At 42.7% G+C, this 12767-nt stretch overlaps 2 protein-coding genes across 2 annotated transcripts in view; one reads left to right on the forward strand and one right to left on the reverse strand.

The window, feature by feature from the left end:
• The window catches only part of LOC118225974 (E3 ubiquitin/ISG15 ligase TRIM25-like), a 487938-nt gene that overhangs the window by 142231 nt on the left and 332940 nt on the right, over positions 1-12767 (reverse strand). The window lies entirely within an intron of this gene.
• mafaa (v-maf avian musculoaponeurotic fibrosarcoma oncogene homolog Aa) lies at positions 2694-7506 on the forward strand. The gene has a single exon (XM_035415259.1). The coding sequence runs from the start codon at positions 3959-3961 to the stop codon at positions 4892-4894; it is 936 nt and encodes a 311-aa protein (XP_035271150.1). The 5' UTR covers positions 2694-3958; the 3' UTR covers positions 4895-7506.

A 12767-nucleotide genomic window follows, 5' to 3' on the forward strand; every position in this document is an offset into this window, starting at 1 on the left:
TTTACATCCATGGTCTTTTCGCTTTCGCCGATTGACACTGTAGTCTATTTAAGAACCCTTGAGTACTGTTACCCGGAAACTGGACTTGAGCGCGTGGCAGCGCCTTTTCTGGACAAGACGTCTTGCTTCAGCTCGTGTGCCTTTATAGCGCAAGGTTGTTGAAAGTTGTTCTACCGCATCCCCTGTTGGGGGAGAGTTTGTCAGCAAGACAGTTGTGTCAAGTCAATTTCCCCCCGTTAACGCAATGTCATATTTAAATTATGACTGTAAAACGTCTGCTAGAAGTCAACAGTTGTTGAAAGTTGTTCTACCACATCCCTGGTTGGGATAGAGTGGTTTAGTTCAGCGTTTGTCAGCAAGACTGTTGTGTCAAGTCAATTTTCCCCCCGTTAAACACAATGTCATATTTAAATTATGACTGTAAAACGTCTGCTAGAAGTCAACAGGGCGAAATTCGGGCTTGCGTACCGTCGCAAATTGTGTACAGCCGTGATTTAATAAAACGCCAGGTTACTTTAACAGTGTTCTGTGAAGTCTGTTCTTTCAGGCGGGATTGGTGGTTTTATTGTGAATGCGGTTGCTCTAAAGCGCTGAACTCATCTAGAGATGAGAATGAACGCGCTCGGTGCCGGCGGGAAGGCAGCAATTATCGCTGTCAATGTTCAGGTCAGGGGTGCGCGTCGTTGATTTGTGTGCGCTACTTAGAAATTTTCAGTGAATATTTTGACAGGGACCGTTTGGGGGAACCCTCAGGGAGAGACTCGAGGCACTCGTCGCTCCGAGGAATGCGCCGTTTCCCCGAGTTAAAAACGTACCGCGCAACGCCTAAGTGTTTGGGCAGTGGCACAGTTTCCGTTGGCTTTGTAGTCCAGCTCATTTGTTTTGAAATAAAACTGTGTATATGAGGTTAAAGTGCAGGCTGCCAACGTTAATTTGAGGGTATATAATTTAGAAGGATAAACATCCATATTTGCTGAACCATGTATGAATTACAACCTTTTTACACATAATTCCCTTATCTTAGGGGGCCAGAAGTAATTGAACACATCAGCATAATTTTAAATGAAGTCCTCATATTTAGTACTTGGTTGCAAATCTTTTACATTCGCTGACTACCTGAAGTCTGCAACCCATAGACATCACCAGACACTGGGTGTCTACCCTGGCGGTGCTCTGACAACCCTGTGCTGCAGCCTTCTTCACTTCCCGTTTGTTTCTGTTGTGTTGTTTGCCTTCAGAAAGTGAAAAGCATGCGTGTGCAATTGGATTCAGGCCGTGTGATCGACTTGGGCAGTCAGGAACATGCCACGCCTGGGCCCTGGAGAAACGCCCCGGTTGCTTTAGCAGTGCGTGTTTGGGGGGTCATTGTCCGGCTGAGAAGGGAACTGCCGTGCAATCGTTTCTGAGCCCTTTGGTTGGGTGAGAGCGCGTATTTCTCTGCACTCCAGAAGTCGTTCTGCTGCCGTCAGCAATCGCACCGTAACAAGGAGAAGTGAACCAGTTCCAGTGGCAGCCGTGCGCGTGCCCAAGCCACAACACCGGGGTGGCGTCGCTTCCTTTCTTTCTCCACACTTTCCGCGTTCCGTCAGTTTCGGCACAAGCCGTTCTGTCCTTGTGGCTTTCCAGTGGTTGAAATCTCACGGGGGAACCCACTGAGGTCATGCTGGTGTAGTTTTCCCTTTATGGCAGTCTTTGGGACATCTATGCCTACATTCAGGAGTGCGTTCTTGATCTGTTTCACCGCTGTTTTTTTTTTTTCACGGTTTGGAGTTGGTTTTTTTTTTGTCATCCACTACAGTGGTCTTCCGTGGTCTGTCAGGTTGTTTGCTATCGCTGAGCTGTTAGGAAGTTCTTGCTTCCTAACAGTTGCTTTTGATATTCCTAATGTTTTGGCCTTGAGTGATTTATTCAGATTTTTCAGCCTTGTGATGGTCTGCTTTACTGGCATTGACACTTCTTTGGTCCTCATGCTGCAAGACTTCAGATGAAAATGCCACACCTAGAATAAACTCACCTGTTCTTAGCGTTCTTGTGCATGAACTCAATGATGCAATTACACACAGTAGGCCAAGAAACAGCTAAGCAGCCAAATGTCCAATTAGATTTAGTCCCTCTAAATGGGGAAACTATTTATAAAAAAAGGTCTTCAATTCCTACATGGTTAAACCAATGTGGATGTCAGTCCCCTCAAGGTAAAGCAGTCTGCACTTTAGCCTCATATTCATTTTTGTTTCATTCCAAATCCAGTGTGCTGGAGTACAGAGCCAACACAACAAAAATTGTGTCTCTGTCCAAATGCTTATGGGCTGCACTGTACATGCAGATAGTTCTCCAGCAGAGAATTAATAGTCCTGAAGCATTTGTGTAGTTCCCAGATTTGAGGAAATAAAAATATTTTTAAACCTAACTGTGAAAGTAGCGATCACGTGCAAACAAACAGTACCGGCTTTCCATAATGCACGACTCCCGGCCAAGTCTGCCTGACCTTTTGCGGGCTAATGTAGCTCTGGTGGTAGCCTATTACTGCAACAAACATTTTAATTAAGCAGGTAATTTGCACATTTGCAGCACACTGTCTCTCCCTCCTTGGATGACAGTATGCAACTAACGTTATTTCCTCGCCCATTTCTTGTTTGCTAATTGTATCCACGAAACATTCGGTTATTTCAGAACCCATCCTTTCTCATCCTGAAGGAATCGCCCTCCCGCAGCCTGTCTCGTATCCCACCCCCGTCTAGCTGCAATTGCACGGTGTCCGCCGCTAGAGGGCAGGTCGGAGCACCTGCTACTCTTCTCCTCGTCCCATGCTGTTCTCTTCGTCCCAGCAGCTGCCGCACAGTTCTGCTGGTCCCGGCTAAGAGCTGCCAATGGAAAATGCAAGTATATCGGCGCAACCTGCTGCTATTGGCCTGTCTCGCGTCTGGGTAGGAGGAGCCCAGCAATGACGTGTATAAAAGCGCTGCTTGCCCCGCGCAACATCTCAGTGACACTGCGTGATTGTGGGAGGGCGCGCAAAGTGCAGAGATCCTGACTTGCTAGAAAGCTGTGACCGGAATTTATAGCTACAGACATAACAAACGTCCATGCCACACACTGGTAACGCCGGGCACGTTACTCGCGCGGTTTGTTTGCGTGCACCGCTTGCAAACTGACGCCAGGATTCCTGTCGCTTTCAGAGCGATGACTGCGCCGCGCTGACCCGAGGGAACCAACTTTAAACCGCTTTTATTGTTATTCTGCGAACTGAGAACCAAGCTGCTCTTAAAACTTTTCTTTCATCATTCCATAACGGATTCCAGAGCACGTGCACACTGCTCTGCACGGAGGCTGTGACTCCACCACAAACTCTGACTTTCAGCAAAAAGTTTTGCTTTTTTTTGTCTTTAATTGGTTGTTTTTGCACTGGGTATGCAGCAACTTTAGTCTGCAAATCTGAAGAGAAGCCGACTGCCTCCTTGCATCAGGGCTATATATTTTTGAAAAAATATTTCTGTTAACGGAGGCGAAGAAGGATAACAGGAAAATTCACCAGAAAACAAACAAAGCACGAGAAGTCACCGATGTGCACCAAAAACAAGGACAGTAAATCACAGCGCACGAGCCGATTACTGAGGTGAAGCGAGGACAAGACAGGTTGGTGTTTCTGAATTCACGAGTCTCGAATTTCAGCTGCTGTGCCCGTGGTATTAAAGCGCGCGTTTGACCCGGGATAAGTTGTCAAAGAGAGAAGCGGAGGCGAGCTGGCAGGTGTGCAAGTTCACTTGCATGCGTACGTATATTCGTGCGGCTTAAAATAGAAGTTGTTTTAAGAACTAACAGCGTTACATACACACATTTCCCTACGTGTGTCCCCGCGTACATTTCTTCTCCTCTTTCGATCGGCGAGGGCTGCCAGTTCGCAGTCCGTTCCCCGCGTTTCGCTTTGGCTGTGCGGGCAGGAGCTGTCGCATGGACTGACATGGCCACCGACCTCGCCATGAGCGCAGAGTTACCGAACAGCCCCCTGGCCATCGAGTACGTCAACGACTTCGATCTCATGAAGTTCGAGGTGAAGAAGGAGCCGCCGGAGGCGGAGCGGTACTGCCACCGCCTGCCCCCGGGCTCGCTGTCCTCCACCCCGATTAGCACGCCCTGCTCCTCCGTGCCTTCGTCGCCCAGTTTCTGCGCGCCCAGCCCCGGGGTGCAGTCGGGCCAGAACCCCGGCAGCGGCGTCAACAGCAGCAGCAACAACGGCAGCAGCAGCAGCAGCCACGGCCAGAGCTCCGCCGGGAAGCCGCAGCTGGAGGACCTATACTGGATTCCCAACTACCAGCACCACCTGAATCCCGAGGCTCTCAACCTGACGCCGGAGGACGCCGTCGAAGCCCTCATCGGAAACGCGCACCACCACCACCATCACCACCACCACCAAGCCTACGAGGGCTTCCGCGGGCAGCAGTACGCGGGAGAGGACCTGTCAGCGGCGGCCAATGGGCACCACCACCAGGTCCATCACCACCACCACCATGGCCACCACGCCCGGCTGGAGGATCGCTTCTCGGACGAGCAGCTGGTCAGCATGACGGTGCGGGAGCTCAACCGCCAGCTGAGAGGCTTCAGCAAGGAGGAGGTCATCCGCCTCAAGCAGAAGCGGCGTACCCTGAAGAACCGGGGTTACGCGCAGTCCTGCCGCTACAAGCGCGTGCAGCAGCGGCACATGCTGGAGAGCGAGAAGTGCACGCTCCAGAGCCAAGTGGAGCAGCTGAAGCAGGACGTCGCGCGTCTGGCCAAGGAGAGGGATCTGTACAAGGAGAAGTACGAGAAGCTCGCGAGCCGGACCTACAGCGGGAACGGCACCAGGGACCCCCCCAACGGCAGCCACGGGAAAGCCACCTCCACGGAATTCTTTATGTGAGAGAAATCCGTTTCTTAAGACTTCTTTCCGTCGGTCAGACAACTTTATTACAACTTCAGTTTTCTATTATTATTTGATTTGTAAGATTTGTTTTATTTTTGCGTTTTCGTTTACAGTAGCCTAACTCAATGTTAACCTTAATATTGTAACGTAACGTAATCTATACCTGTTTAAAGAAACCTACACGCACACAACACATTTATGTACGTGTGTTTGTGTTATTTCAGGAAGTCTTAATATGAGAATTGAACTTTACTCGTAAACGCCTCTATATCTGAGATGGTTATCAACTACTTGATCAAGTAAGGAATTGAAGTCCAAAAACGTGGGACGTTTAACAAACGAGGGGTTTAACAAACATTTAAGTCTTACAGACAAATACTCAACCGAATAATGGTGTGTTATGATTACGGAAAAGGACATACATTTCTTAAATCATATTTTCGTTTTTGTCATGATACTTTCTCATTGTCTTAATCAAAAGTTTTCGAGTCTTAAAAATGGGTTTCATCAAAAAAAAAAAAAAAATCTACCAAGAGAAACGTCTTTCTTAGACTGGACTGGAGGAAAAAAGCAATATATTTTCATAACTTCGGAGGTTATCCGAAGGACTATCATCTTGGAAAACACGAAGTTAAACGTGTTGTTGGAGAGGACATATCTGAGCATTGCAAGTCTACGTACTTAAACAAAATAAACCCTGCATGCGGGACATGTACGGTATAACGATATGTCAGATCCCTTTACCTCTTCTCCTGATACACCTGGATGGAACGCACGGCCCGTATTTATTTTCCCCTTCATCCTCCTCATCCTCAGTCTTCTGCTTTCTCAGAACGCGAATGGACGGTTTGGTTTCACGCATAGACGGATAGAGTGATTGGGGGAACGATTCGCAACAAAAAAAAAAATTCACGGCTAAATAGCAGTTATGAGGGATAAGTGTTACCGCAATTTTCATTGTATTTTCTATTGTTTTAAAGGGAAAAACGTGAACTAAACTGAGCCAGATTTTAGAGTTATTTATTCCCACTTGTAAATATATGTAGAGTTACAGTTAGGGTGTTATTTCCCTTACTTTTTAAAGCCTTTTTGCTTGACTATTCAAAACGTCTTAATACAATGTTTGTATGTTACAGCATGCAAATACTCTGCGATATTCTCCTTCTAATGACTATGTACAATTGAAAGGAAAGCCTACTGCACTATATGAAAAACGATAGGGAAAACATGTTTTATATTAAACTAATCTGTTGTTCAGTTGCTGTTGTATAGAAAAAGGTGGATATAGCAACATAATCGGAAATGCCATGAAAAACATGTAATAATAATATAAGGACTGCAATTGCTGCTAATTCTCTATGCATCAACGTTATTTAAAACTTATGAATTAACGGATTTTACACTTTCAAAAAGTGCTCAATGTGAAATATTTGAATGACGATTTCATGAAATCTGATGTATTGTGGAAAATTCACTAACGCTTGTTTTCATAAAATCTACCATTAGAAACGTGGTTAAACAACAGAAGGCAGATTCTTAAAAGGGGTACACAAAGTGCTTGTTCAAAATAAAGTATCTTTCTCTAAAACGAGCACTGCAAATGGGGCAAATGATGGTGTGAATACAATCCATGATATTGTCAATAAAATATGCGAGGACAAAAAGAATCCGCCTTTCCCTCATATCTGGTTTAACGATCTGCTGCCTACGTGTGTGCGACATATTGTGCAGAAGTATTGACCCACGAGCGTTTGTCAATTAATGTAGGCACAGCTTAAGCGGCAATAAGACAAATAGGCTATGTCGCTGAAGTGTTACGTAACTAAATTCCTTCGCAGAAATTCTAAAAACAGAAACACGGCTCAGATTTTCATATCAATGACTTGACATGCTGTGAATATAGCAAGACAAATGGACCAGTTTATACCGTGAGCATGGGCAAAAAAAAAACCGTCGCTCTGAATTAACACGGAAATTAAACAATTATCTCTCAAGGAAGTCGTGTACATTTATTTATTCCAATATCGACGATGTGTAGATAAATCGGATTACAGATCAGGAAATCGATCAATCAAAAGTTTTTGTAATTTTTTTTAACCTCAAGGCGGGGACGTTGTCCAGACGACCGCACCACAGTCGCTTTATATCTCCGTATCATTAAAACGACATCACTTCTGTGTAATCATTAAAGGAAAAAAAAAACTTTATGCCTTGTGTCTCACAGTAACCGGTATGTTGCCGTTTTTTAGGAATTCGAGGAAGCCTTGTAAACATAGCCGCATCCTCAATGAGATTTCTCAAAATGTAATTTAGCAAAGGGCCAGCTTGGGCCAATATTCTGTTTCATCACGCGTCATTAGTCCAAACCGAAGATACAGTAATTTGACATGAAATAAACTAACATTATTATCTGCGAAAGGTGGAATAATGCTTCTGCACAGTAGTGTTATGTGTATATCTGTACATATTATTTATATCTATTTATTCGAGAAATATTTAAGTGTCCTAACGTGTCGATAAGTTTAAAAAAAGCAACAAATGTTTCAAAATGGAATGTTGTTCAGAATCTTGTTTTCATAATGTTTAATAAAAAGTTCTGTCCAGCTCTGTTCGTTCCGTACTTATGGTGGTCGTTTTAAAAATGTTGACCGTTTAAAATGTGTCCACGTGCTTTAAAGTGGCACTCTACTGTTAACCTTCCATTTCTCACCCTACTGACCTGACGGAGCAGATCACTTACGCTGCTGCATCTAACAGGCTCTTAATTGGGCACCATTGTACACCTCGTTTCCAATAATAATTTCACAAAAAAGATACGATAAAATCGACAGTTCTCTGGAAATCTTAAAACTGTTCTTCTGAAATTAAAAGGAGAAACTCAGTTATGCAATTGCCATATTTATGGTGTTTTACGCAACACGTGACCCTACGGAATAAGCTATATGAAATAGATACCTTAATGTCATTAGAAGTATTTGATGTATTTGTTTTATATGATTATTAATACACTTCTGGAGTGTGTGTGTGTGTGTGTGTGTGTGTGGCATGCATGTGGCATGCATGCATGGTTTAAATTAATAGCTAATTGTTTACATTTAATGAATATATATCAGTCTGATTTCACAAGAAAAAAACGTGCTGTGCATTTCCCCCATACTATAGGCCTACCCTGGAATTTAGTGAAGGGGACAGCTGTTTTTTGCGCATTTTTCACGCGCTTGCAGACGAACAGCCAAATTCCACACCGCTCGCGCTCTGTCCTTCCTGAGTGACGTGTTCACATTTGCTGATATCGATTACAGCACCTATTTGGACAGACGTATAGCGCTTTAATTTGATCATAATAAAAAATTTCTACATGGTATGCTTAATCCACAGATTCGATTGAGGAGACCATACATTACGTTCTTGATGTTTAATTTGCGGAACAAGATTATTGTGCATATGGCCAAGTGCCATTTAATATCTGCAATAAAATAACAGAAGGTAGGCTTAATACAAGCCAAATGTGTACGTTAGGATATTCAATTTAGCATTTTAAAATATTAAAATTGCAAACAGACACCTAAGAGCTACATGGTTTTTTTATTTTGTTTTATGTATTCATTTTTTTATTGGAAATTCCGGCTCAGAGTCTAATTTCTGCTTCTGGTTTGGTGGCTGCGACGAAATTAAAATAGCTCAGAAAGTAAAATACAATCATTTATGTTCAACAAAATTCTAACATCAAAATAATATAAATGGATTTTGCGTCATTCTATAACTGTGTCTGGTTTGGGTGCGTGCTAAACAGCATTTTCAAGCAGTCATAAATAATTTAAACAGGCATTCGAATAAAACGGGAGAAATAGTTTGCTAAAATGAGATTGTACGTGGCTATGTGACGTGACCCACTTGCTTGTTGCCCCACGATTGATGTGACCCCGCATGGAAACGGGGGAGACTCCGGCTTCCCCCCCGCCCACCTTCCTCCTATATCAACGGCGTTACTGGTCCACGCACACGCCTCATTTATGCTGTTTAACATGGAATTTCGAACACTGGCTCGAGAGAGGCGCAGGTGCTGTGGAATGGAACACTTATAAACAATTGCCCGCATGTCATGCGAAGCGCGCGGGGCAAGAACGCGGAGAATGACGAGCCCCTCCACGGATGCGTTTCACTTTCAGGTCGTTCTCAGATTTCGGGTCATTATTTACATACTTTCCTTCCTTTTATTTTAGTCTTTCTCGAAAGTAGGCTGCTTGTATGTGTGAAATATCTTCGCTGTGTTGGTTAAAGATAGGCCACGCATCTGCACTTATCGGTCAGAGATACCCAAGTGAAGTTCCTCGCTGCAGAAAACATTAGCAAGTTTTACGCGACTAAAACTTTTGGGTCATACACTTCTCCTATATCCCATTGACAGTCCCACTACTTGCCCATTACCGAAATTATAATGTAGGCCTGCGTAACACTTATTTAAAATTAAAAAAAATTTTTTATCTTGATCCTCCAACTACTAAGAGGACCCGCAACAGTTCTGCGCTCGCGCGACAGCGGCTCTTGTGCATTAGTTGTGTTCAGATTCCTCTCGCGGCTTTCAAGAACAGCAACAATAACAAAACAATGTTCGATTGTTAAAAATAAAATTGAATAAAATTGGTAAAGGGATCGCGATGCACAGTATCACTCCTACAGTAATATAACTCAAACTTATCTTTTACTGTCCGAGAAAAATATGTCAACATCGAAGAACTTCAGTTGGAATAATTATTGTGCATTCCAAAAACTTATAAGATATAACCTTACTGAAAACGGGGAACTAAGGTACTGAAGTAAATAAATACCTCAGGGAAATATTAAAGGAATAAAGTTATCGAGAGAAAAAAATATTCCAGGGCAGTCACGTGGATTGTAAAGATTTTATTTATTATCTAGACAGGAATACATGACATTCCTGACGACCGTAAACTAAGGCTCATTCAAGTCCGGTATGATGGAAACTAACCAACGTTGCATTTAGAGTAAAAGCATGGCAGTATATTACAGCATACTACACTGTACCCTCCGTATGTCATACCGAGTAATTATTCAAAATATCTAATTGCTTATATACTGCTAGACTGCAAAAACATTCATGCTGATCATTCAGAATATTTATCCAAACATGCCACTGACAAACACCAAGTTTTTATAAAAGAAGAATATTGTTCTGAATACTGGTGAATCCTTTAAAGTGGTTGCTTAGCGATTTATTAACGGGTAAAAAAAATTTAAATAAAGAAGTGTTTTGACAAAGTATTGGTATTTTCATAAGCACTAATAAAAAGAGAGACCATGACAAATTTATTTTAAATACGCAATCCATCTATACAGACAATCATTTGCTGATAAGGTTCAGGTTAAGTCACTAGCTCCCACATATGATGGTTGTGCCTAAAAACTACAAACTCAAACCTGCAGCCTCTGGGTCGCAAGCCCAGTTCCCTGACCCCTGTACCACATTCCTGCCCAGAACTGTTCTCTTAGAGTGCACCCTCTGGGGTGCCGTTTCCAGAGGGTTATGGGATTATTTATCCGACAGTGTTTTTCATTCTTTGAAAGTACTCATAGTGTGGCTGTTAACAGCATAATCTCTTTATGATTGTCAACATGTTCTTTGCATCAGCTCAACAAGGTGTAAGATGGTAAATGGCCAACAACATACACTATGCATTACTTTAACAATGTAACAATAACATACACTGTGCATTAGTTTAACAGTGTAACAGTAAGATGCATTATACATTACTTTAACAATTTAACAATAACATACACTATGCATTAGTTTAACAGTGTAACAGTAACATACATTATACATTAGTTTAACAATGCAACAATAACATACACTATACATTACTTTAACTGTGTAACAATAACATACACTATAGATTAACAATGTAACAATAACATACAATATGCATTACTTTAACTGTGTATCAATAACATACACTATAGTTTAACAATGTAACAATTACATATACTACAAATTAGCTAAACAGTGTAACAATGATGTGCACTACGCATTAGTTTAATACTGTAATCTGTTTAACACCATAGTCTACATCAATTAACACCATAGTTTCAACATCAGTTTAACAAAAAACTGTAAATTTAACAGCGTGCTTTCTGTGTCAGCTTAGCAGCATAATCTCGACACCAGTTTAACAGTTTAACAACATGAGGTCAACCACAATGGTAAATCAGACATCTGTCAAATCAATGAGCTTAATCGGAAAGCTAATATCTGACAGCTACACAGTCAATAAAGATTAAACACAAACCACCAATGTCAAATGCAGCCTTCTCGAGAAAAGAAAGAAAAAGATTTTTCAGACATTTAATTGAAAAAAAAACCCCATGCAAATTCAGCTTTCAATTTTTTTTTTTTTTTGAACGACATTTTAATTGGGCAGTATTCAGAGAGCGCGAGTACCTTTCTCAGTGCTGTTATTCTTGCCCCTTTCTCTCGGTTCACGATCGCCGACAAATCCACCCCCCACCCCGTGACACGATCGGTTGCCTCCGGTTACTTCTTGTTCAGGGCTACCAAAATCCCACGGCCAGTTCTGGTGAAAATGGCACTTTTTTGTGAGCGAGTGATTCTGCACGACAGTGTGAGCGTGAACACGATGAGCGTGAACACGATGAGCGTGAGCACGATGAGCGTGAACACGATGAGCGTGAGCACGATGAGCGTGAGCACGATGAGCGTGAGCACGATGAGTTCCATCAGAATGCGTGGTCATTTTCAGCTGTGTTCATCTCATTTGATATACTGCAGTGTGGAGTTACATCCTCACATTATAAACAGCCATATATGTCTGTTTTACAGTGTGTGTGTGTGTGTGTGTGCGTGCATGCGTGCATGCGTGTGTGCATGAGTCTGTCTCTCCCTTCCCCGCGTATGTGTACGCATTTGTGTGTGTGTGTGTGCATGTGTGTGTGTGTGTGTGCATGCGTGTGTGTGTGTGTGCATGCGTGTGTGCATGAGTCTGTCTCTCCCTTCCCCGCGTATGTGTACGCATTTGTGTGTGTGTGTGTGTGCATGTGTGTGTGTGTGTGTGCATGCGTGTGTGTGTGCGTGCATGCGTGTGTGCATGAGTCTGTTTCATCCTTCCCTGCGTATGTGTACGCATTTGCGTGCGTGTGGGTATGTGTGTGTGTTTGGTATTTGTATGTATGATGTATGTGTGTGTGTGTGTGTGTGAGTCTGTCTCTTCCTTCCCTGCATATGTGTACGCATGTGCGTGTGTGTGTTTGTGTGTGTGTGTGTGTTTGGTATATGTATGTATGTGTGTGTGTGTTTGTGTTGTGTGTGTGTTTGTGTGTGTGTGTGTGTTTGGTATATGTATGTATGTGTGTGTGTGTTTGTGTTGTGTGTGTGTTTGTGTGTGTATCTATGTATGTATGTACAGTTTTTCTCCCTTCCTGATTTACTCTATTGTTACATATTTGTCAAACGGAATGGTTTCCGATGTAAAATGTAATATCTGACAGAGGGAACCTGAGTAAACACGAAATACATTTTTAAAAGTTACCGAGATAAAAAAGCCATTGCCCTCTTAAACTTAGCAGGTTGCACCACCTTTAGCAGCAATAACCGTAAACAAATGCTTCTGATATAATTTGATCAATTCAATCTTTCGCATCGCTGAGCAGGAATTTTAGCCCCCTTTTCTTTGCAGAACAGCTTTAATTCAGACAAATTGACAGTTTTCTAGCATGAACTGCTTCTTTCAGGTCCTGCCACAGCATCTTTTTTGTGTTCAAGTCAGGACTTTGACTAGGCCACTACAAAACTTTAATTTTGTTTCTTTTCAGTCATTCCAAATGTGGACATGCTTTT

The sequence above is a fragment of the Anguilla anguilla genome, chromosome 4 (genome assembly GCF_013347855.1).
Source record: "Anguilla anguilla isolate fAngAng1 chromosome 4, fAngAng1.pri, whole genome shotgun sequence".
In the NCBI taxonomy this organism is placed as follows: Eukaryota; Metazoa; Chordata; class Actinopteri; order Anguilliformes; family Anguillidae; genus Anguilla; species Anguilla anguilla.

What these genes read in the sequence shown, in the direction of transcription:
- mafaa (XM_035415259.1), top strand. Translation starts at nt 3,959, where the DNA reads ATGGCCACCGACCTCGCCATGAGCGCAGAGTTACCGAACAGCCCCCTG.